Source organism: Neoarius graeffei, chromosome 5, assembly GCF_027579695.1.
Source record: "Neoarius graeffei isolate fNeoGra1 chromosome 5, fNeoGra1.pri, whole genome shotgun sequence".
Taxonomy (NCBI): domain Eukaryota; kingdom Metazoa; phylum Chordata; class Actinopteri; order Siluriformes; family Ariidae; genus Neoarius; species Neoarius graeffei.
Genome location: NC_083573.1, coordinates 76,156,178 through 76,182,116, shown reverse-complemented (window position 1 = coordinate 76,182,116; position 25,939 = coordinate 76,156,178). Strand labels below are relative to the sequence as shown.

General features: G+C 41.4%; 1 protein-coding gene across 10 annotated transcripts in view; it reads right to left on the bottom strand.

Annotated features, from left to right (window-relative positions):
- LOC132887067 (receptor-type tyrosine-protein phosphatase mu-like) overlaps positions 1-25,939 on the bottom strand; it is a 521,363-nt gene that overhangs the window by 81,086 nt on the left and 414,338 nt on the right. For 5 of the 10 annotated variants that reach the window (XM_060922408.1, XM_060922409.1, XM_060922413.1 and 2 more), the window contains 2 exons: positions 13,174-13,309; positions 11,489-11,518 (listed from right to left, as the gene is read on the bottom strand). In XM_060922408.1, the coding sequence (XP_060778391.1) occupies positions 11,489-11,518; positions 13,174-13,309 (166 nt within the window). The remainder of the gene's footprint in view (positions 1-11,488; positions 11,519-13,173; positions 13,310-25,939) is intronic. The other 5 variants (XM_060922410.1, XM_060922411.1, XM_060922414.1 and 2 more) reach the window with 1 other exon arrangement.

The window sequence follows — 25,939 nt, the reverse complement described above, 5'->3', positions numbered from 1 at the left end:
TATGAACAGTTCCTATCTGGTCCAGTATCTGCATGTAACACGGCATATGGTTGAGTGACTGTGGTCACTTGGAAATAGATCAGAAAAAAAAATCATTATGCTACCCAAGCTAGTCCTATATGAACAGTATTAGGACATGTAGTGAAAATTCATTATGTCTAATAATTATAACTATTCTTTTAAGTTCGTTTCTTAAGACACGTATTTTTAAGTATGTTACCTCGCTTGAAGAGAATAGATATCAGCGTTGGATTTTGGAGGCAGTGGAGATACGTAAGCGGGCGCAGAGGACGATGAACCGGGATGAGGGAGCGTACGCGCTGTCACACACTTGGAGCACAGTCCTGGGGCAGCGACCTGACAGCAGGAGGCGTGAACTACCTGTCAAATTGGGTGGGACGTTCACGCCTCCATAGAGTAACATCAGCTGATAAGGCACGTCACCACTCGACATCTGGTGACTGTTTTGAAGAAGGTGGAAGTGTTCGCCGAAACTGTCAACAAGCGAGGTAACATACTTAAAAATACGTGTCTTAAGAAACGAACTTAAAAGAATAGTATTAGGACATGTTGTACTTTTGGTGACAAATAGGAGCTTATAGACATGATTTTTTTTTTGGAGTGGGACCAATAGTGTGACCAGGGCCATAAAACATTTACAGTGTAAACAACAGCTCTTAATGTTAGAATTAAAAAAAAAAAATCCAGGTTTTATTGAGCATACACTACCGTTCAAAAGTTTGGGGTCACTTTGAAATGTCCTTATTTTTGAAAGAAAAGCACTGTTCTTTTCAATGAAGATCACTTTAAACTAATCAGAAATGCACTCTATACATTGCTAATGTGGTAAATGACTATTCTAGCTGCAAATGTGTGGTTTTTGGTGCAATATCTCCATAGGTGTATAGAGGCCCATTTCCAGCAACTCTCACTCCAGTGTTCTAATGGTACAATGTGTTTGCTCATTGCCTCAGAAGGCTAATGGATGATTAGAAAACCCTTGTACAATCATGTTAGCACAGCTGAAAACAGTTGAGCTCTTTAGAGAAGCTGTAAAACTGACCTTCCTTTGAGCAGATTGAGCCCATGTTTACATTAGACCGTATCAGCGGATCATCAGATTAACGTTTTTAAAACGATTAGTGTGCACACAGCAACACCAATACACGATTTGCGTGCACACAGCAATACCAATACACGGATACGCTCGGCTCCGCAGGCATCCTACGCTCCAAATCACTCCACCCTGAACAGCGAGTGCCCTCTGGAGGGTGCGCACTCCGGCCTTGCGCAGCTCACAGAGCGCACGAGTGAAGTGAACAAGCTGTGGTTCGGGACTGAGCCGCTGTGTGTGTGATCCCAGCGCATATCACTTACCACTTGCAAGTGGAAGGATGGCAAGCCTAAAGACAATCATAACTACACAATGGGCAGTATTTGCATCAGTATTTGCAGTATTTTCATACTTTTATACTCTTTAATGAAAGGTGATACAAGGCGGAAGTCCGTGCCGTTTTTCAGCAGTCGCGTCACATGACCAACGCCAGCGAATCAGGAAGGTGGATGTCACAGTGACGTTGTCCAATGAGACGCCAGCTAGAGCTCAGAAAACGAAAGAAAAGAAAACGAGACAGATACGGTCTAATGTAAACGTAGCCTGAGTTTCTGGAGCATCACATTTGTGGGGTCGATTAAATGCTCAAAATGGCCAGAAAAATGTCTTGACTATATTTTCTATCCATTTTACAACTTATGGTGGTAAATAAAAGTGTGACTTTTCATGGAAAACACAAAATTGTCTGGGTGACCCCAAACTCTTGAACGGTAGTGTATATGTGACGGAAGAAATACGGCGCGATTTTGATGTGTCTAAGTGAAATATAACAAATCTTTGCTAGCATTTCCTGCTAACATCACACTAGCAAGCCAGCTTACATCACTTCAGTGTTCCTACTGGCAGTGCAAATGGAAACAGGAAAAAAAAGCCCTAATAGGGATATCGTTCTTGGGGGGAGCTCCCCAGTGGGTTGTTCCTCTCAATAAGTCCCTAGAACTGTTTGGTCCAAAAACACCTAAGGAGATAATAATGTCAGTGATGTGCATAATGCATTTTGTTTAACACTCACTGAGGAGCAAATCACTATTTTGGGTCGACAAGGATATTCACAAGCTTGTGAAAAAGCAGAGTAATTCTAATAGATGAGAATTGCCTACTTTCACCACAATTTATTGTGCTGAAACACATGCATCTAGATGTTTTCCTGTTAGTACAATTCCAGTTTGGCCCAAACCAACATGCGGAGACAAAATACATGATGATTTATCAGGATGAATGATCTATTAGTATGTACGCCGAAGATGAAAGGGTTTTCAAATGAGCAGCGTGTGCACTGGAGCTTGGGATAAGCTGTCACTATGGCATCAACTGCACTCCTACAAACACACGCTGGGGTCACCTTTAGGTTTTCTCTGACACATTTCCACTGTGTGTTATTTCTGGATGATACTTTTGTCAGAAATCCTTATAATGAGGCCTTGCATTTTTTGAGGGGCTTTGCAAGAATTTTGCTGTGCATGAATTAACCCTTGATGTTCTCAGCTTATTATTCAAAGACTACAGTAAAACTAAAAGAAAAGATATGTCGGTATTGAGGGGCGGCACGGTGGTGTAGTGGTTAGCGCTGTCGCCTCACAGCAAGAAGGTCCTGGGTTCGAGCCCCAGGGCCGGCGAGGGCCTTTCTGTGTGGAGTTTGCATGTTCTCCCCGTGTCCGCGTGGGTTTCCTCCGGGTGCTCCGGTTTCCCCCACAGTCCAAAGACATGCAGGTTAGGTTAACTGGTGACTCTAAATTGACCGTAGGTGTGAATGTGAGTGTGAATGGTTGTCTGTGTCTATGTGTCAGCCCTGTGATGACCTGGCGACTTGTCCAGGGTGTACCCCGCCTTTCGCCCGTAGTCAGCTGGGATAGGCTCCAGCTTGCCTGCGACCCTGTAGAAGGATAAAGCGGCTACAGATAATGAGATGAGATGTCGGTATTGAAGTGAAACATATTCAATATAGGTTTACACTTGGGCCCAATTTTCCTGCTGCAGACACAAATCACGAATCAAAAAAAAAAAAATTATATGTGAGTTGATATCAGTGGTTTGAGAACGTGCAATGTGACATGATCATTTGTGGTTGATTTTGTGCCATTGAGACCAAAGGCAGTCAATGACAGTTCTGAGAGCGTCTGAAATTTTTTTTATTAAAATATCAATCTGCCACGAGCCTCGTCGAAAAGCAACCCATAAGGAGGATGGTATAGGATTATGCCAAACTCACAGGACAGATACAAATACAGTAGTGGCAATGTAGGAACGTAAATGAAAGGTGGGATTTAAAAGAAGAGTGGTTTGTTGAATTGTAGCAGCAGACAGAATGTCTCTAGGAAAGTCTTATTTTACTCAGCCTACGAACGACTCCAAAATTCTCTTCTTTGCCTTTTAAAATAAGTTTTCTGCTTGAGCCTGGATCACGCCGATGGATGATGTAAGCATTACATGGTACTTTCCTTTAATCGCAGGTCTATCATTAGAGGATTATCAGTGTGTAATATAAAACATGGAGAACACATTAACATTATCTCACAGTCTCTTAGAGAACTTGGCCAAAAATTCCTTTGGTATCAGCTCATACAGTGCGATAAGTTCAGATCTTATAAGTCTGCTGAAATCATACTGTAACACTACGTTCACACTGCAAGGCTTAATGCTCAATTCCGATTTTTTTGTGAAATCCGATTTTTTTGTGAGGTCGTTCACATTAACAAATATATGCGACTTGTATGTGATCCTCAGTATGAACGAAAAGCGACCTAAAAGTGTTCCGCATGCGCATTGCAGGATACGACGACGTCACACGCAGTGAGCATGGCTAGTGTTTACGGAAATAACCAAAAGTTTCCTGTGTATGACAGTAGCCAGCATGGAGTACCTGGCGATGATGCAGTTGTTGTTGCGACGGAGCCAGAACATGCACAATAGCCTGATGTTAAGGAGGAGGTTGAGAAGGAAGAGGGCAAGGGTTTTGGCTCAGGCGTTCTGCGGGGTAGTGACTGCAACCTCCGTTCAAAGGAACATCAAAGCCATGTTGTTGTAACTTTTTTTGAGAGACCCGCCACCTACTTCAGTGGAGAATAGTGACGTTTGTGGCTTGTTGATGACGTGTAAGTCGGATGAATGCGACCTGGCAGTTCAGACTGAAGTCGCATATGAAAAGATCGGATAGGAATTAGGACCACATATCCAAACGGCCTGGGTCGGATTTGAAAAAATCGGATCTGTGTCGTTCATATTGTCAATAAAAGATCGGATACAGGTCACATATGGGCGAAAAAATCGGATTTGAGTCACTTCAGCCTGCAGTGTGAATGTAGTGTAAAGGCCAATTTATGCTGACAACCCAGTCCTCGCAGACGGTGTCGCAGACGGTGTCTGCGTAGCCCCCCCACCTTCGCAGATGCTCTGCGCGCACCTCCCAAAAATTGTGACCACCGCAGAAGCCTCGCAGACAAGAGGGCTCTGATTGGTCCACTCTACATCCGCTGTACACGCACTTCCGCTTCCCTACTTTCCCGGTTTGTTTTGTTTTCACGACCGCCATTTTTAAAAACACGAGCGAAGATGGAGCAGCATGAAGAGCGGTTGATTGAGGAAGTGAGGAAGTACGTACATCTATACGACTCCAGTTCTAGTCATTATAAAAAAAAAAGTTCTAGTCATTATAAGTAACCGGAGGATAAACACTCCACACCACACCCACCAACTACTCCTAGCGACTTCGCGCCCCCTTGCGTTGTGCCGGTGAATAACATCGCGCACGCCTATTCCCCCGCTCAACAATAAATTACAACTGTCTGCGAAAAGCTATCTGCGAAAGCCTTGTCGCACGAGCATGCAGAGGCCTTAAGAAACCAGCTTGAGTCTGGACCTGCTGATGGGTGTGAGGAGTTTAAGAGGTCAATAATATCTGATGTGGTGAAAGAGCTCTTTTTTTTTTTTACTCATAATGTTGATTTGGGGGCAGCATGGTGGTGTAGTGGTTAGCGCTGTCGCCTCACAGCAAGAAGGTCCTGGGTTTGAGCCCTGGGGCCGGCGAGGGCCTTTCTGTGTGGAGTTTGCATGTTCTCCCCGTGTCCGCGTGGGTTTCCTCCAGGTGCTCCAGTTTCCCCCACAGTCCAAAGACATGCAGGTTAGGTTAACTGGTGGCTCTAAATTGACCGTAGGTGTGAATGTGAGTGTGAATGGTTGTCTGTGTCTATGTGTCAGCCCTGTGATGACCTGGCGACTTGTCCAGGGTGTACCCCGCCTTTCGCCCGTAGTCAGCTGGGATAGGCTCCAGCTTGCCTGCGACCCTGTAGAACAGGATAAAGCGGCTAGAGAGATAATGAGATGAGATGTTGATTTGATGTACACTGGTGAATCTGTGATATCAAGGCTTTACCACATTAATCCTAACAAAGTTTAAAAAAGTTTGTGTAGCCGTGAATAATTATAACATGTAGAGAAGACACAGGGATTAAGAACAAAAATATTCTGCACTCAAGTTCTTATTATGCAAGGTAGAAACACCATGTTTTACTTTTTGCAGTCGCCATTTCAACAATTTCACTTGTTGAAACTCCTGACGATTCCTGACCAATCATCAGAAAAAGAAATACGTTTCAACCTTAATAAAGATTGACTGAACCAGATTTACAATTATAATTGCCTGTTTAAATGAGCAAGTAAACTCAAACTACGTTATGAGTCATGTACATCTCATGCGTGAAGGATCATACAGTACAGTAAGAGGAACCTTAAGACATTACATGTTGACAGCTTAATTACACTGTTGCAGGTGATGCACAGCATCTTCTTTCAAAACATCTGCTGCTCATCGCCAGACATTTGTAAGACCTTACATCGACAATCTGTCGCAGCATGGACTTATCAACACCACTGAGGCTTTACCAAGCCGTGCAAAAAAACAGCTGGTACATACCAACTTCATTTAAAAGACTGCATTTCTGCTTAAGGAAATGCCTACTGCAAAATTATGACTCTAAATGATTGAAACATGAGTCATTTTCCTGACCATTCTGACAAACCATTTATTTGTGATCACATTTGTTTTTGTGGCACCAAGTAACACCTTATTCCATGAAAAAAGACTATCAAGACAACAAACCCTGATCTTATGCCAAAAGATAAAGCACTCTAATTCACCCTTCGGAAAGACTATTACTATTATTTATAATATTATGTTATTTATTTATATTACCAGTTATTATTTTGGATCGGTTTCTGAACTGTTCTATGCTGATAAGGGGTCACTGGCAGTTGCTTGGTCTAGATCTGGAGACATCCTTCAACTCAGCTCCATTCGCACTGACCCCCCCCAAACACACACACACATAACAGCTGATCACAGCATCACCAATTTTCTCTACACCCATGCCGTCTCTGTGTCTACTCCTGTAGAAGAAGAAAAAGAACTTTATTCATCATACATACACTTAAGCACAAGTGAAATTCCTCTCTGCATTTAACCCATCTGGGTGGCATGATGGTGTAGTGGTTAGCACTGTTGCCTCACAGCAAGAGGGTCCTGGGTTCGAGGCCGACGGGGGCCTTTCTGTGTGGAGTTTGCATGTTCTCCCTGTGTCCGCGTGGGTTTCCTCCACAGTCCAAAGACATGCAGGTTAGGTTAATTGGTGGCACTAAATTGACCATTGGTGTGAGTGTGAATGGTTGTTTGTATCTCAATTAGCTGTGTCAGCCCTGCAATGATCTGGCGACTTGTCCAGGGTGTACCCCGCCTCTCGTCTATTGAGGTATTTCACCCACGTGACCAAGTCATGTGATGCTGCCATTTTGGACGGCACGGCTCGAATCAGTTTGAATGCGAGGAAGGCGACAAACGAAAAACATAAAAGAAAAAGGAGCGAGATGCAGAAAACACCTTCACTATCCAGCGACGTAGGGCATTTACAGGGCGAGCAGAGGGAGAGGTATTTGCAAAAATTGAGGTTAGCAGGCTTAGAGAACGACGTTTACCTGCTTCCACCAGGATTGTTCACTGACCCATCGCCATACACAGGTTTGGGCGATTAGAATAGAATATTGAATAGAATATTATTTTCCTTTTGATGAATAAAGTTTATAAATACTACTTATATCATGTCATAGCCGGAGCGCGCCAGCGAGCTCCCCCGGCGCGCCAGCGAGCTCCTCCGGCGTGCCAGCAAGCTCCTCCGGCGCGCCAGCGAGCTCCCCGGCGCCCGAGCGAGCTCCCCCGGCGCGCTAGCGAGCTAGTGAGCTCCCCGGCGCGCTAGCGAGCTCCGGCTATGACATGATATAAGTAGTATTTATAAACTTTATTCATCAAAAGGAAAATAATACATGACAAACAGGAGAACAAAATGTCTGCTACATGCAACCCTAGACAAATTAACACTGCCTTGTTTCACTGCTCAGATGGGTTAACAAACACTGACCCATTTACTTTTTGCTATATATTTTATCAAAATTGCGTTGACTGATAAACTAACCTGAAATTAAATGATCACTGCAAAGTCTGGAGTACTTTGCTGGCTCCCAATCCTGTCTCTTCACAGCTGCAATCCATTTGGCCCTCTTGTCTGGGTCAGTAGGAAACCGGTAAAAGGAGCGTCCTGCACGCTGTCCCTGTCTGTTGTGGCAGCCCACAGCACAACAAGCAAACACCATGGTTATTTATAGAGTGCTTACTGACAAATTAATCTATTCTAGGTGTCTGTAACACGTTTTTTTCCAAGCTGGTTCTCCCTCTCTGTCTGCAGCGTTAGTATGTAGCTTGCCATCCAAAATGGTGGACACCGGGGCGTCATGTGACTCTGTGACGTCAGGTGAAATACCTCAGCTGGGATAGACTCCAGCTTGCCCACGACCCTGTACAAGATAAGCGGCTACAGACAATGGATGGAATGGATGGATTTAACCCATCTGAAGCAGTGAACACACATGTGCACGATGAACACATACTCAGAGCAGTGGGCAGTTATGCTACAGTGCCTGGAGAGCAGTTGGGGGTTAGGTGATTGTTCAAGGGCACTTCAGCCCAAGGTCGCCCCATGTTAACCTAACTGCACGTCTTTGGACTGTGGGGGAAACCAGAGCACCCGGAGGAAACCCACGCAGACAATGGGAGAACATGCAAACTCCATACAGAAAGGCCCCCGTCAGCCACCGGGCTCAAACCCAGAACCTTCTTGTTGTGAGGCGACAGTGCTAACCACTACACCACCTCCTTCATGTCTGTCTGATCTGTTCAGGGTCCCAATATATCAGCTGTGCACATTAAAAAGCTGCTCTCAAACCAATTAACGTTTGGTTAAGACTTGCGAAGCGCTTGTCTACATTTGAGCTAGAACTAGAAATATGTTTGCAGCATGTTCTCTTGTGCTTTTAGTAGCCCTCCGAAGCTCATCTCAAAGCTCTCAGTGCATGTCGGACTGGATTCATGTCTGGCCTTGTAGCATTTAAAAGTATTGAACAAAGAGTGGTCTCTCTTGAACATAATGGAACATAATAACTGCACACTCCATGTTCTCAGATGTAGACCTGCTTCACACCAAGGACACAGCTTTAATTGAAACAGCATCTCGATTAGCTGCAAAGGCCTCTCAGTGGCCTCTGATTTGGACTTCTGTACGTTTTCACGAGTCTTCTCAAAAAGCCAGACATGAAGCAAATTCAATGACTGGCCTCCAGCATGTGGAAGGTCTTGTTCTGTGCCGATTTGTAAAGAACTGGGTCATTTGTGTAGGTAGTGATGTAGTACAAAGAACCTTTGCCATTTATTTACGAATAGGTTAGAACATATGTCTCTTCTCTTCCTCTTAGTAAAGCTCTTGCTGAAAGTTGGCTGTCAATAAAGAGCTTCAATGGCCTTTTGATCCCAAGTAGAGGAAAAAAAGCTAACCAATGCTAATGTGTGCTACTGCATTGGTTGGGTTTTATAATAGTTTTCTATATCCTCAAAAGAAACTGAAAATCACAGCACATACAATACCTTTGAGAATATCTTTAATGTCTGGCAATATGTCTAGTCCCTCCAGAGGGCTATATGGGAGTGCGGCTGCTATGTGTAAATCCCCAGGTGTGCTCCCTTCCACCAATTAACACTAATGAATTAACTTTGAGTCATGCTGGAGTGTTTGCTGCTCAGCCAGGCCCACTGAATAAATTACTGTATGCTGGAAACTCATTTACAAAGTGTTACTAAGCTGGCTTATCATATCCCCTTGCTGTTAGAAAGGGTCAGTGGGATGAACTGCCAAACTTGATTGAGGGTTACTTGGCAACGAACAAGGCACCTGGACAAAAGGTGATTCTTGATGGCTCCCCGATCTATCAGGCTTGTGGTAAGAGGGTGCAAATTGCCTCGTCTTCCCTTTGCACTTCCTCTACCTGCTGCTCCTCTTCAGCACTCAGATGCTGTCAAATGAGACAAATGCACATCCCCTTGTTGCAATTAATTTGATTCTTGTTCTGCGTGAGCTCTTGGTGCAGGATTTAATTAAGGCTCGCGCATGCCGGGGCTCACTCTGTCGCGGGCTTGAGTTAAATGGGCCTGTCTCCCTGCCTTTCCTGTTAAACACTAGCGAGTGATGGAGAGAGAGGAAGATCCTGCCAGAGGCCACCCTCACAGCCTTTATGAATGACACATCTGTGGCAGCATCTATCCGAGGGAGTGATGGGGAAAGCAGCGCCACCACACAGTTTTGCAGAAATGACAAAACATACTTCATGGAGTTGTAACTGTTTTTTAAACGTCCAAAAAGTTCAAGAAAAAAAATAAAAGGCTCCAAAGTTTAATGTGAATATTTGCCGTACGTACCATTCTTTACGCACTTACAGTATATTTTTTGCCTCTACAGTCTGTAAATGTGAGACCAAATTGATTTCCAGTAACGAAATCCAACAAGATTGACTTCACATGAATCAAATCAAAGCCTATTAGTGAAAAGTGCATATAAAGTGTTATTATGTTGGAGCCTATCTATTATTTATGTTGTAGGTAAATTGTAAAAACAAGCAGGCATTATCTAAAGGCAGCATTATGGACAGATTTGCTTTAAAATGATGGGAAATAAAGGAATAAATAAATTTTTAAATAAATACATGCTTCTCTATTTTTATTATCTTTCTATTTTGCTATGAAGAGACCCTGTTTGGATAAGGAGACTCTAGCAACATGTAGTAGTAACATTAAAGCATGTTCACGGTCCTAAATATAGTAACATCTAGAAATTAAAAAAAAAGAAAGAAAGAAAGAAACCTGTTCTTTCCATCATGGAATTAGCTACAGGCCCTGTAGACATTCTGCAGAGTCTTATTTAAATACTAGCTTGGGGAACAGTGACAGCTAGCAATCTGGCACACACTGTATCCAAGACAAATGCTTTCAAAAAGACCATTTAGTACCAAAGATAAGCTTTTTTTCTGAACTGGATTAGAGCATGACGAAGAAAGAAAGCTTGGTGTTGTGATACAATCTAATTATGACTCAAAAATAAACCCAAGCAGATACAAATGCACAGATTCTAGACGTTAAAGTGTTCAAAGCACAAGGCTGTACTGTTCTTTCCTCCCTCTGCAGCTTGCCTCACTCTGAGCCTAGACAGGGACGTCTGGCTCTTTCAGTCTTAATGACCGCAGCCTAATAACAGAGAAAACGCAAACTTTTTAAAGCATAAAGCAAAAAAAGGATCCGCATGCTGTCAGCAAGGCCATGCACAAACCAAAGCAAAACATGGAGAGAAGAAAACCAACTGAAGCTGTGAGATGAGCTTTTGTTAAATGGATGATTTAAAGAATTAAGAGTAATGAATAATGGCAGGGTGAGACGGGATGCAGAATAGGGTTAGGTCAACAAGAAGACACAACCGTGGCTGGTTTTGTGTCTGTATGATGTTTGTGGGATGGCAGAGGCTTCAGGTTAGTCATCATTCCACGGCATTAAGGTCTGAGCAGCACACAGCGTTCCCTTTGTCTACGACTTCGAGCAAGGGGAAAACTAGTAGCTCATTATTCATTAAGTAATTTTCAAGGGATCAGTAAATAACAAAATCACCCTTCAAACTGGAGCAGTGCAGAATCATCTCATGATAATAAATGTCATATTGCAAGAGGTTTTCATTTATGATTTCAAAATACAGCAAAGTGCGTGTATGATTTATGTGAATATAATTACAAAATACAACATTTCGATGGCACAAAAGGTTGAAATGTCAGAGTGGACCCTGAACGACAGACATCTTTAGACAAAATCGGTTATTTCAGTGCCAAAAAGCAAGAACACTAGAAAGCTTGTGCTTCAGTTTGAAAGGAGGAAGGAAGCCACTGGGTTTCATGCATGGAATATCAAATGGTGTGGTGGAGAGAAAGCATGGCAACTAAGCGTTTCACAAAGTGGTTACTTACAGGTAATAAGTGTAGGAGTGATAGGTTCTTCTGCCGAGTGGGGTGGTGGAAGGATTAAAGCAGTGGTGGAGAGGGGAGAATGTAAATGGAAGGAAAGAAAAAGTAAAAAGATTAATGTCTGAAAAATAGAAAATGAACAAAACCTGATATGGTGACATAAGTGAGGAGCTAGTCGAGTGGCTGTTAGGGCAAGGCCTTGTGATTCCTGCCTCTGACTAACTGAAAGGAGAGAGGAGGGGGCGGGGCGGGGCGCTTACTGCCAAATCAACTTCTTCAGGCATTAAGTATGCACCACAAGAGAGAGGTAGGCGAAAGGAACTCTGGGAAGCTGTTACTCAAGCAAAATTGCTGCTGTCACATTCGATAGCAGAGATCAAGAAAGACAGAGTTACAGGTAAAGCTGTTAGGATAGAGTTTGATTTCCCAAAAGGGTCCAAGCATAAACATTATCCGTAACACTATAAAGCCTTGGAGACGCTATCTAGTGGTTAAAATCATTTTAACAATAAGATGGTTTGGGAAAGATGGGCCCTGTTTTTATTAGGTAGAGCTAGAAAGACAGATAAACAGGAAGAAAGTCTTCAAAACAGCTATCTACTCCATATTACGGTATATCCGCTGCCGGCTTTAACACCGTACGTTTAAATGCTGTGACAGTGACGAACATATTCCAGGGCTAATCAAATAACTATACCACATGCAGCTAATTATGCGTCTGTCTTAATCATGATGTTAGTCCCTACCCCATCAAGTCACGTTTATTTCTAACCAGACACGCCAAGCTCATTATGCTAAAAACTAAACTACCAGTGCAAATAATCAAATTAACTGTCTTGCCTTGTCAGCAAAATGCCTCTTTAAATATCTGGCCATTCTGAACCTTACCAACAGAATCAATAGTGATGTATATCCTTATTCAGATGAGGTAAAGACTCGGATTAAAAAGCATTTTTTCAGTCTTGCGCTTTCTTTCAAATGACAGCCTGACTATTCATTAAGTCACTAGTCTACTTACACAGTGTGGATTAGTGGCTCTTGCTCTATTGGGCTATTTGCAGAGTTTTTCATCCTGATTTTTTTTTGTTTTTGTGTGTGTGTGCAGAACTCAAAGAGCTCTGCACTCCAGCTGAGGACGAGAGCGAGTGTAAACCTCCCTGCAGCAACATGCCCTAGGCCTCTCTTTGGGGGGAAAAAAGGCTTTCATCAAATTTTCCCTCTTATCTTGCTTTGCTTTTACTCTACTGCATGCGATAAACTTCAGAAATGTTTTTCTATTTCCTGTTTCAGGGTCATTAATACATGTTCATTTGTTTGAGTATAGCATGGAGGAAAAAGATGAATATTTCATCATGTGTCGTACACTGATGCCATAACCAGTTTAATGGCGGTTATCAGAGCAATCAAATCAATTATTCTGCCTTCAGCTGACAAAAGGGCGTGTTTGAGAGTCGAGAGAAAAACAGTGCAGCTTCACTAGAGTACGCTTTCATGTGATGACGTGTGCACAGTCACCTAGCTTTCATTTTTATCTTTTACTACAGAACCGTTACAAGACGCTCGACTAATTGATCAAATCCAGTATTTTAAAATCTGAATCAGGTTACACATTGCACTTTGAAAAAGCTACTAGAACAGCACATGTGCATTGAAAGATTTCTACACAGCTATGACTCTAGCTATCTTACCTTTTTTTCATGACCAGCACTACCCCGAGGAAGATGATGACAAAAAGGAGGATACCAGCGATGACTCCAGCAATTTTCACTGTGTGGTCTGTTGGTTTTCCTGGTTCCACTGCATCAGGTTTCCTGGTCGCTGCCCCTGAAACCGAATTAAAATTTTAGTCTCTGTGTCATCATTTATGTTAAATGTGAGACAGGTTTGTTTTGCTAAACAGGCTGTATGCATTCAGGACGGTTATTTCAGCTCAGATTAGAGGGATGCGTTAGAACATTGCAGGAGGGGCCAGTTTTCACTGTCATGTGGTTGGAAGCTCCGATATTACGCTCATGGGACAAAAACAGGACCTGTTCATTAACATGGGAGCGTATTGGACCCAGTGGGTTGCTATTTACTGAGTTCATTCATCCTCAATAAATGCTTTAATTTAAATTACTAGTCAGTTTATATTTTGGGAAATAGAACCAATTAAGCTCATTACTAAATATCTTGAAAAAATAAAAGCATGAGCGGGCGGGGTTGGTCAAACTTTCTGTCATCTTTTTGCCTGTTTACTGTTACCTTCATCATCTTGGGCTTTCTGAAAAGGGAACAAATAATTATTAAGCCATTACGCTTTTTATTCACCGCAATTACATTACAGGCATTTAGCAGACGCCCTTGTCCAGAGCGACGTACAACATACCCAGAGCAGTCTGGGGAGCAGTCAGGGTTTAGATGTCTTGCTCAAGGCCACTTCAGCCATTCCTATTGACCCAGGGAATCGAAAACTGACAACCTTTTGGTCCCAAAGCTGCTTCCCTAACCAGTAGGCCATGGCTTCCTCCCAAATAAACCAGAATATATGGAAAATGCCTTGGTTTGTTCAGAATAAGCCATCCAACCCCATTTGTCTATTTAAATATTCTGCTTATAAACCATAAGCAAGGACAGGATAGCCATTAAAACAATTCGAGAAACACATTTCAACCTACTTCCCAGAGAGATACACCATACATATCTGAGTGTCTCATCAGATATGCACCACTTGCTGCTTAGGGCAAAGAATGATTATTCTAATAGAATTTTTAACGTGACCCTCAGATTACTTTTTTTCTTCAAGGCCTAATCCGCTCATCATCACCTACTGTGGAACCGTCACTCAATCCTTGGTGGTCTTGCATACATAAAATAGTTAATATACTTTTTTTTTTTAAATCACACACTATCCTTTCTTTTTTTTCTCTCCTTTTCTCCAGAGCTCCTCCACCTGAGAGGAAGAGATAAACCCATTAAGCATGCTTCTTCAATTCTATTGTGTTTTTCTCTCTTTTTTTCTCTTCATGGCTACAATTATAGCTTCTCCATCGCCTTTGGATATTCAAATCTGGGTCACATATGTTTAGTGGAAATGTAAAGGAAGCAAAAACAAGCCAGTGAATTGAGGGGAGAAAAAGAGTGAGAGGTTAACTCCTTCTGGAGCTGTTTGTTCCCCAAGTAGGCAGTGATGGCTGATCATACCGTGGGCACAGGAGTTTAATATCTGTTCAAGTAAGATAACCAGCACCTCTCAGCACCGAGCCTTTATGAATCAGTGTGGAAGAAGAGAGAGAGAGAGAGAGAGAGAGACAGATTGAGAAGCACACACGTACACAGCGTACACATGAGCACGGGGTGACGAGAAGGGAGCATTCACCTGTTTACTGTATAATGTGATGGCATGTCAGTTACGTACCGGGTGAAATATCCATTTCCAGCACCACAAATGACTAGGGGATGAAAAATAGTCTGGAAAAACGCTATTCAATTCAACCATGGTTGCAAAACTATTCCTGCTGCCAGCTCAACTTTTTCAATCAGTGTGAGACAACATCCATCATTGCAGACTGAGTGGCATGGGTACCTTAGTGGCACTAAGCAAGGTGTGATTTTGGGGAGAATTTCAGCTTTACTGCCATTGATGACGGAGGGGAGACCATGAGGACCGCAGTGCTGCTTATAACTTTTGCCTTACTGCTGAGAGCTATCCATATTGCATACCATATGGCTGCTTGGGGATGATTGGGGATATCATTATATAATATAAGTTAACAATTGATTAATTTAATGATTATGGGCTCATAATCAGGTCAGTAATTCAACAGCAATCGTATTCTTCTGATTATAATTTTTTTTTTTTTTTAATGGGATGAGGAAACAGGCTTCCAAACCATAATGACCTGTATTTTGGGAAAGCAAGGGAAACGTCAAGGAAAACCTTGACGTCATCGATTTCTGTGCTACGTGCTGACACGCGATGGTCATGGTCATGTCTTGCTCTCGCTATTTGTCTAGTTTTAGTGCTTATTTTAATTCAGGATACTTTTAAACCATCTGGAAATTTTCATTATGATATTGCGTCCCTTACTACGGCATTGGAGACATTCGGGAAAAGTTTTTCAAGATTTTATTCAACTTTCTCGTCACAGCGTTCCAAGAGTAAATCTACTTCATGCTTCAATGACGCTAATCATGTGGCACTGAATGGAAAATCTGGCTTATATCTGCTGAATGCGACACTACTTGCAAAGTATTTAACTCTATTTGCAATAACTGAGACCTGGTTTACTGATATGGATATGGTGCACAAAGGTGAAATTACCCTCCCTGGGTACAAGTTGCTTGATAATTCACGAACTAGCAGGATTGGAGGTGGAACAGCTTTGCTGTTTAACAAAAGCATTGATGTAAGGAAATTAGATGGCGGAGAACGGAAATAGTTTGAATTTTCTGAGTGGATGCTGAACTATGGCTCTAATCAACTGAGAATGATTACTGTATATCGCACTCTGTATTCTGAAGCTCACCCTGTGACTGGCGTATTTTTTGACGAATTCTCCTCGTATTTGGAATCTGTTATCATGTCTACTGAGCCATTTCTGATCATTGGTGATTTCAATATACATGTGAATGTTCCTACTGATCCAGACGGGGCTCATCTTCTTGATCTCTTGACATCTATGGGTCTAGAACAGCATGTTGACAAACCTACGCATGAGTCTGGACATACTTTGGATTTGGTTATTACACGCTTTGTTGATTCGTTGCTTTCTTCGAAACCGATTGTGGATTATTTGTTTTCGGATCATTTCACCGTTCTTTGTGATCTGGCATTGGGTAAACCCTCTCCTAAAATAGATCAAGTATCATATAGAAGGATTAAATCTATTGACAAGCTTAAACTCCTGGATGAATTAAAGAACTCTGATCTCTGCAAGAATAGCCCGGACACACTTAATGAACTTGCTGAAAGTTACAATACGACCTTAGCAGATGCCTTGGACAGGCACATGCCGCTTCGTACTAAAGTGATAAGATCAAGACCACTTGTACCATGGTTCAACGAGGATATTAAGGCAGTGAGGTGAGAAAAGAGGAAAGCAGAAAGGAAGTGGAGAAGGACTGGTGTGCTGGAAGACTTGATTGATTACAAAGTTAAGAAGAACAAAACAAACAAGCTGATGAATGAGGTGCGCCATTCTTTTTATCATGATTTTATCGAGGAAAACAGCTCTAATCAATGCAAATTGTTCACGGCCTCTAAGAAACTCTTGAATCAGGGTCAGACAAGCTCAATTTTCCCGCCGTTTGATGACAAGATTCAGTTTGTGAATCAGATGGGATCCTACTTCGTCGCGAAAATTAGCACTATTCATTCTAAGCTGGACACTGCATTGGCTGGGCTGCCAAGCGTTCCCACTAGTGAGACTGGCTTAGAATCAGGTGTGGAGCTATCAAGTTTCACAAAACTGACGGAAACAGAAGTGTGGGAGCTGATTGCTGGATGTAGTAAGAAAACGTGTAGCATCAAGTCAATGCCGACATCCCTGGTGGTTGAGTGTATTGATGTCCTGTTGCCAGTTATAACAAAGATAATTAATTTGTCACTAGAGACGGGGAGTTTTGCTGATGACTGGAAATGTGCTCGTCATTCCTTTGCTGAAGAAGGTAGGCCTGGATTTGATATTAAAGAACTACAGACCAACGAGTAATTTGCAGTATGTCTCCAAGCTGATGGAGAAAGCTGTTTTCAGCCAGTTGCATGCGCACATGACTTCCAACTCTCTCTATCCTGAGCTACAATCATCCTATAGAGAGTTTCACAGCACTGAAACAGTGCTATTAAAGGTAACAAATGATATCTTGATGAAGATGAACTCGCAAGAAGTCACCCTTTTGATCATGTTAGACCTTAGTGCCGCATTTGACACTGTCAATCACGGAATTTTACTTAGTCATCTCTCCGATGAATTTGGGATCGGTGGCAAGGCCTTGGAGTGGTTTAAGTCCTACCTTGAAGGCAGAGGACAGTGTGTTTCTATCGGGGGGTCACTATCGCGATGGTTCAATTTGGACTGCGGCGTCCCTCAGGGGTCGTGTTTAGGACCTCTTCTTTTTGTCCTTTACGCATCGAAGCTGTTTAAAGTGATTAAGAACGATCTACCTGAAGCTCATTGTTATGCAGACAATACTCAGTTGTATCTTAGCTTCAAACCGGATTCCAGTTCCTCACAAGAAGAAGCTATAAGTGCTAGGGAGCGCCGTATCGAGAATATCAGATGCTGGATGATACATGGCAGGCTCATGATCAATGATGATAAGACTGAATTTATACTTATAGGAACGCGCCAGCAGTTAAAGAAGGTAAACTCTGTAAAGGTAACTATAGGGAACGAATTGACTGAGCCTAGCTCCAATATAAAGAATCTTGGCTGCGGGCTGGACTCAAACTTGGGTATGTCAAAACACATTACGAACGTCTGTAAAGCAGCTTTTTTCCATCTACACAATATAAGACGCATAAGGAAGTACTTGTCTAAAGACTGTCTAGTTACCTTAGTCCATGCCTTTATTACAAGTAGGGTGGCTTATTGCAATAGTTTGCTGTATGGTCTCCCTAAAGAGCAGATCGCCAAATTACAGTGTATTCAAAAGGCAGCCGCAAGGTTAATACTGGATGTTGGCAAATATTCACACATCACTCCGTCATTGTATCAGTTGCATTGGCTACCCATACACTACGTACGTATCCAATTCAAAGTACTTTTAATTACTTTCAAGGCCATCCATGGCTTTGCACCATCATATATTTGTAAGCTTATCAACATCAAGGACAAATCGTCATACAGCCTGAGATCGAACAATGGCATTCTACTTAAGCATCCCAATGGCAAGATGAGAACAACCCTTGGCGCACATTCCTTCACAGCCGCAGCACCAACGTTATGGAACAATCTTCCAATGTCAATTAGGAACATAGAATTACTGACCGATTTTACGAGAGCATTAAAGACTTATCTATTCAAGCAAGCTTTTACTTAATTTTATACATCTTATTTTGTTTGTATTATGTATGGTTTTATAAGAGTCATATATGTATATTTTGTAATTGTTTATGTATTTGGATACGTTTATATATAGTTATATTTTAATGGAACATATAAATATTTTTCTTGACTTTGTAACCGAATTGTAAAGCGCTATTGATCTGCCATTGCTAAATAGCGCTGTATAAGTAATAAATTATTATTAAGCATGAGTCATGACTACAGTGATTGAACTTTATCAAGAAGAACTTACTACTAGTGCCAGTCTCCCACCAAGTACTAACCAGATAAAGGCACACTGTACGGTGCCGATCTCCATTTCTGTAGCCCTTTAGTCTCTTACCTATTACATAGCTAGGGTTACAACAGGGGACTGGTCCTCTGGTAACTGCGAGAGTGTGATGCTTTTCTCACATCTGTATTGCAACATGCCTCACCAGATGGCAGTAGGTATTAGGGTTTTATTATGGTCTTTGGTATGATTGGACTGCGAGTAGAACTCATGATCTCCCGGTCGAGAGGAGGACACTAACTACTAGGCCAACTCACTGGTTTACCATCTCTACCTGGGTGAAAAATGCATAGGCAAAACAGTACAACAGAGTACAGCTGTTGCACCCTCAAACACAAAAAACTAACGTGTAACATAATTACTATCTCCTACAACCTAAGCTAGTATTCAATTGAATATATGTCGAAAAGGACTTGCATCATTGCATTCTATTTTTATTTACATCTTACACATCCCAATTTTTTTGGAATCAGGATATTTATATCAGGATAGTAGTAGAGTAGCTCTGATTGGCTACTCTACTACTAGGATATCAGCTCATACACCGTGAATAGAGAAAAACAAAATGGCGGAGCGTGTTGCTGAATCAACCGAGGACGAAATAAAAACTCTACTCGAAAACAAAACCCCAAAAATTGTTATCAAGTATTTAAAATAAACAGAAATAGTTAAAAGAACATAGTTTTTGTTTGTTTTTTCACCCCAACATCTCCTGTTCCACACTCCAGCCCAGTTGGTGGCAGTAATGAACCTTGAAGTTGGTTTGCCAACCGTCAAACAACCCTAAAGAAGAAGAAAACCCCCCAAAAATACAAAAAAATAGCGACAAAATATGGAATGAAAGTATTTAATGGTAAGAACATATCTTTTTTTTATTTTTTAATAACTATTATTACAGCACTTTTCACAAATCGTGACTGTCATTTTGGCGGTTTGTTTACATTCTAAGCGGAAATTATTTTGTTGGATGTTTTGTATAAATTTTTATTTATCGAATTTGCTAAAAATAAAAATGCTCTGTTTCTCAAAATCCAGTGAAAGTGGATAGAATAAAACAGTTATTCCACTCAATCTTGTCGTGCATGGCTTATAGCCAACTCGGTGCTACGTGCCTCGTCAGCTATCAGCTCATGTACGACTCGATTTCGTGGAATAACTACGTATATATATATATATATATATATATATATATATATATATATATGTGTGTGTGTGTGTGTACACACACACTATGGCAGGGATTAAAATAAGATGGGGCCCCTGCTCATTTTGCTTTGACAATGCGGCGCTACTTTGACAACACCTTCCCACAACGTTGGATCAGGTGACGTGGCAGCATTTTACTTTTTTTTTTTAATTATTATTTATTTATTTATTTATTGGGGGGGTATTGTAAAAGAGAAGGTTTTTGAGAGAAGGCCCGACACACTGGATAAGTTGAAGGAGTTCATCTTACAAGCATTTCTGGATGTTGATGCGAACCAGATTTTGTGTGTTACCGTGTGCACAGTGTTGGGGACCTATTCCAGGAATGTTGCTATGTTGATGGAAGACATTTCGAGCACCGAAGACACTAAACATGACTTTGCACTGATTTCTACTACACTCTCTCTGGTTAAGTGTGAGTAGTATGAGCATTTCCTGCTATAAAACACACATTTGAGCTGTGATGGCTTAATATTTGATTCAGGCGTGGTCCGAAAGAGCACACTCTGCATGGGGCTTTGAAGTCTAACACATGATAAATGCAATGGAGGAGTTTGTAATAAGGCTTCGATTTCATCTATATCTGAAGGACATGAAAAGATATCAGACCTCAAGCATTCTGATTTGTGCTGCCTTTGTTCTATTTCCTCCTTCCTTTAAGTTTCTTGGCTGTGTGTAATTATCAGTAATTCACAAAGCAACCCACTCAGGGAAGATATACAGTTAAGAGTAGAGAGCAGTGCATCTCTGGTTGCTGCAGAGGTGCTGACGCTCGTGTGTACACGCCGGAGGAACGTGTGGCCTCTGAGAGCACTGAGTGGGAGGGAAGCTCTTTAGACAGCTTGCAGCCATAACAGCTGCTTCTTCAGTACACAGTAAACAAACTTCTCACTTCTAATGGCAAAAGGTGAACAACATCGAAAGACACACATGCACACAAACTCAACTTGAGGTTTGGACATAGTCAGAGATGTAGATTACTTTTGAATACAAACCAAGTTTCCCATTTGGGGTTCAACCATATATTGAAAGACAGGATTATATGGCATGCTTAGAATTGGTACAGGCTGGTCTGATTACTACTTGTTCTTGACACTGAAACAGGCATGCTGTTCTGATTGCTACTTGTTTTGGTTAGTTAAATTCCTGAGATTTATCTTTGCTCGCACATTCTGCTCTCTGCTTAATGAAGGTTATGTTGACCAGTAATGTCTTTCTTCTTTTCATCAGACCATGATCCTGACGGGTGACGTAATGGTATACCATGTCTCTCTTCTTTCATAAAGTAGTGTAGTCTAAACCACTGATGTAATGATTCATCACCCATTTATGTTATGCATAGATAACTTTGCTTTATCAATGAAATTATCATCATCCAATCACATAGCTACAACACACTCTTGAATGTGAATACAGACTCATGTTTGTCCGACAATAAACTGAGAAACATCTCTCAGAAAATTAAATTATGATGAAAAAGTTTGATATTTTCCATCAGTTATTTAAGAAAGTGAAAATTTAATACATAATAGACTCATTACAAATAAACTAAAATGTTTCAAGAATTTTTCAATTATAATTTTGATAATTATAGCCCCCAGCGCAAAAAAAAAAAATTCTCAACAAAAAGGATTTCATTTCGAGTTTGAGTAAATGACGATACAAAAAGTATAAATCGTGTATCTTTCTTTCCCATGTATCTCTTGGTCTAGTTCAGTACACACAACCACAATCATGGGGAAGACTGCTGACTTGACAGTTGTCCAGAAGATGGTCACCGACTCCCTCTACAAGGAGGATAAGCCACAGAAGGTCATTGCTGAAAAGGTTGGCTGGAAAAGGTGCACAAGCAACAGAGATGACCTTGAGAGGATTGTCAAGAAAAATCGATTCAAGAACTTGGGAGAGCTTCATAAAGAGTGGACTGAGGCTGGTGTCAGTGCATCAAGAATCACCACACACAGGAGTCCTCAGGAATGAGACTGCAACTGTCGCATTCCTAATATCAAGCCACTCCTGAACCAGAGACAACGTCATAAGTGTCTCACCTGGGCTAAGGAGAGAGAGAACTGGACTGTTGCTCAGTGGTCCAAAGTCCTCTTTTTAGCTGAAAGTAAATTTTGCATTTCATTTGGAAATCAAGGTCCTAGAGTCTGGAGGAAGAGTGGAGAGGAATAGAATCGAAGGTATTTCAAGTCCAGTCTGTGATGATTTGGGGTGCCATGTCATCTGCTGGTGTTGGTCCACTGTTTTATCAAGTCCAAAGTCAACGCAGCCATCTACCAGGAGATTTTAGAGCACTTCATGCTTCTATCTGCTGACAAGCTTTATGGAGATGCTGATTTCCTTTTCTAGCAGGACTTAGCACCTGCCCACAGTGCTAAAACTACTACCAAATGGTTTGTTGACCATAATATTACTGTGCTTGATTGGCCAGCCAACTTGCCTGACCTGAACCCCAGAGAGAAACTATGGGGTATTGTCAAGAGGAAGATGAGAAACACCTGAGCCAAAAATACATATGAGCTGAAGGCCACTATCAAAACAACCTGGGCTTCAATACACCTCAGCAGTACCACAGGCTGATTGCATCCATGCCATGCTGCATTGATGCAGTAATTTGTGGTAAAGATGCCCCAACCAAGTATTGAGCATATAAATGAGCAAACTTTTCAGAAGTTGGACATTTTTGTATTGTAAATCCTTTTTTTGACTGAGCTTAGGAAATATTCTAATAATTTGAGATACTGGATTTCTGATTTTCATAAGCCATAATCATCAAAATAAAAAAGGCTTAAAATATTTCACTTTATGTGTGATGAATATAGAATATATGAAAGTTTTAAATCACGAAAAAAAGAAGTTTTTTATGATATTCTTTTTTTTTTGAGATGCATATATATACAACCCCGATTCCAAAATAGTTGGGACAAAGTACAAATTGTAAATAAAAACGGAATGCAATAATTTACAAATCTCAAAAACTGATATTGTATTCACAATAGAACATAGACAACATATCAAATGTAGAAAGTGAGACATTTTGAAATTTCATGCCAAATATTGGCTCATTTGAAATTTCATGACAGCAACACATCTCAAAAAAGTTGGGACAGGGCCAATAAGAGGCTGGAAACATTAAAGGTACAAAAAAGGAACAGCTGGAGGACCAAATTGCAACTCATTAGGTCAATTGGCAATAGGTCATTAACATGACTGGGTATAAAAAGAGCATCTTGGAGTGGCAGCGGCTCTCAGAAGTAAAGATAGGAAGAGGATCACCAATCCCCCTAATTCTGCGCCGACAAATAGTGGAGCAATATCAGAAAGGAGTTCGACAGTGTAAAATTGCAAAGAGTTTGAACATATCATCATCTGCAGTGCATAATATCATCAAAAGATTCAGAGAATCTGGAAGAATCTCTGTGCATAAGGGTCAAGGCTGGAAAACCATACTGGGTGCCCGTGATCTTCGGGTCCTTAGACGGCACTGCATCACATACAGGCATGCTTCTGTATTGGAAATCACAAAATGGGCTCAGGAATATTTCCAGAGAACATTATCTGTGAACACAATTCACCGTGCCATCCGCCGTTGCCAGCTAAAACTCTATAGTTCAAAGAAGAAGCCGTATCTAAACATGATCCAGAAGCGCAGACGTCTTTTCTGGGCCAAGGCTCATTTAAAATGGACTGTGGCAAAGTGGAAAACTGTTCTGTGGTCAGACGAATCAAAATTTGAAGTTCTTTATGGAAATCAGGGACGCCGTGTCATTCGGACTAAAGAGGAGAAGGACGACCCAAGTTGTTATCAGCGCTCGGTTCAGAAGCCTGCATCTCTGATGGTATGGGGTTGCGTTAGTGCGTGTGGCATGGGCAGCTTACACATCTGGAAAGACACCATCAATGCTGAAAGGTATATCCAGGTTCTAGAGCAACATATGCTCCCATCCAGACGACGTCTCTTTCAGGGAAGACCTTGCATTTTCCAACATGACAATGCCAAACCACATACTGCATCAATTACAGCATCATGGCTGCGTAGAAGAAGGGTCCGGGTACTGAACTGGCCAGCCTGCAGTCCAGATCTTTCACCCATAGAAAACATTTGGCGCATCATAAAACGGAAACTACGACAAAAAAGACCTAAGACAGTTGAGCAACTAGAATCCTACATTAGACAAGAATGGGTTAACATTCCTATCCCTAAACTTGAGCAACTTGTCTCCTCAGTCCCCAGACATTTACAGACTGTTGTAAAGAGAAAAGGGGATGTCTCACAGTGGTAAACATGGCCTTGTCCCAACTTTTTTGAGATGTGTTGTTGTCATGAAATTTAAAATCACCTAATTTTTCTCTTTAAATGATACATTTTCTCAGTTTAAACATTTGATATGTCATCTATGTTCTACTCTGAATAAAATATGGAATTTTGAACTTCCACGTCATTGCATTCCGTTTTTATTTACAATTTGTATTTTGTCCCAACTTTTATGGAATCGGGGTTGTGTGTGTGTGTGTGTATATATATATACCCCCAAACTGGGAGAGTGGCTCCAGCAAATCCCAGGAACAACATCTGAAGCCTCAGTCCAGAAGAGCGCAGTCCTAGGAACATCGAAGATACTGCGCAGAACCCTCAAACTCCCAGGCCTCTGGTAGAGGACCCGAGCTTGAGGATGACATGGATATATATACTATATATATATATATATATATATATATATATATATATATATATATATATATATCCATTTGGGGCCCAAATATGGAATTTCTGAGTTCTGCCAAATTGTGGCTATCTCCTGTACCTATGTGCCAAGTTTAGCGAAGATCTGTCAAGAGTTTGTGTTGATAAATATAATGTGAAAGGCATTGAGGGAGGGAGTGGGTGGATGTTGTACCCCCCAGGGACCTCCCTGGGGCCCATACATGAATTTTGTTTATATCTGCAAAATTCTGGGTCATCCCCGGACCTACTGGCTAAATTTGGTGAAAATCCATCGAGAAATGGTGACGTTAGCTCAAGACAAACAAACAAACTTTGCCGCTTATATATATATATATATATATATATATATATATATATATATATATATATATATAAAATGTCAATTATCTGTCAGCCCTGCGATAACCTGGCGACTTGTCCAGGGCGTACCCCGCCTCTCGCTCATGGTTAGCTGGGATAGGCTCCGGCTTGCCTGCCACCCTGTAGAACAGGATAAGTGGCTACAGATAATGGCTGGATGGCTGGATGTCAATTATCCAAGCAGAAACAAACAACACATTAACATTTCCACAGTAACCTGCTTTACAGTCTAAAAAGTTTGCAATTCTTGAAGGACCCTCCACCCCAACAAACACCCCAGAAATTTCCTTCTGACACATTCCTGCTGAGACTGGTAAATATTTAAATATAAATGTTCTGACAGCAGGTTGAACACAACAGCTTTGCCCCACAAAGAGATGAGATTCACACGGCCTTGTAGTGCTGTATTGATTCTCTCTTTCTATTCCACTTGGAAATCTTATTCTAATACTGAATAAAAATGAGCCAATGGCTCTTTTTTTGGTCTGAAAATGGTATTAAGTGTGCAGGAAAGAACACCAAGGCTAATCCAATACGATCTGACCTTGTCCTTTAGATGAATATTAAATAAACTTCATGGCCTGAAATCTGGGTGTTATCTCAGGCAACTGAGACATGCTACAAAAATTAAGAATCAGTTGCATGGAGGAAACGAATGACGAATGAAGCTGAGTTTACCAAACGTATACTAGCATGAGATATACAACTAACACTCTCTACTGGTTAAGATGATTTTTAGGAGAATAAACACATTTTTACAGAACATCAGGCTGGAAGAGTTCATTTAATCAAGATTTGAAGATTAAATATGGGCTGTTTTACAATCAGGGTACAAA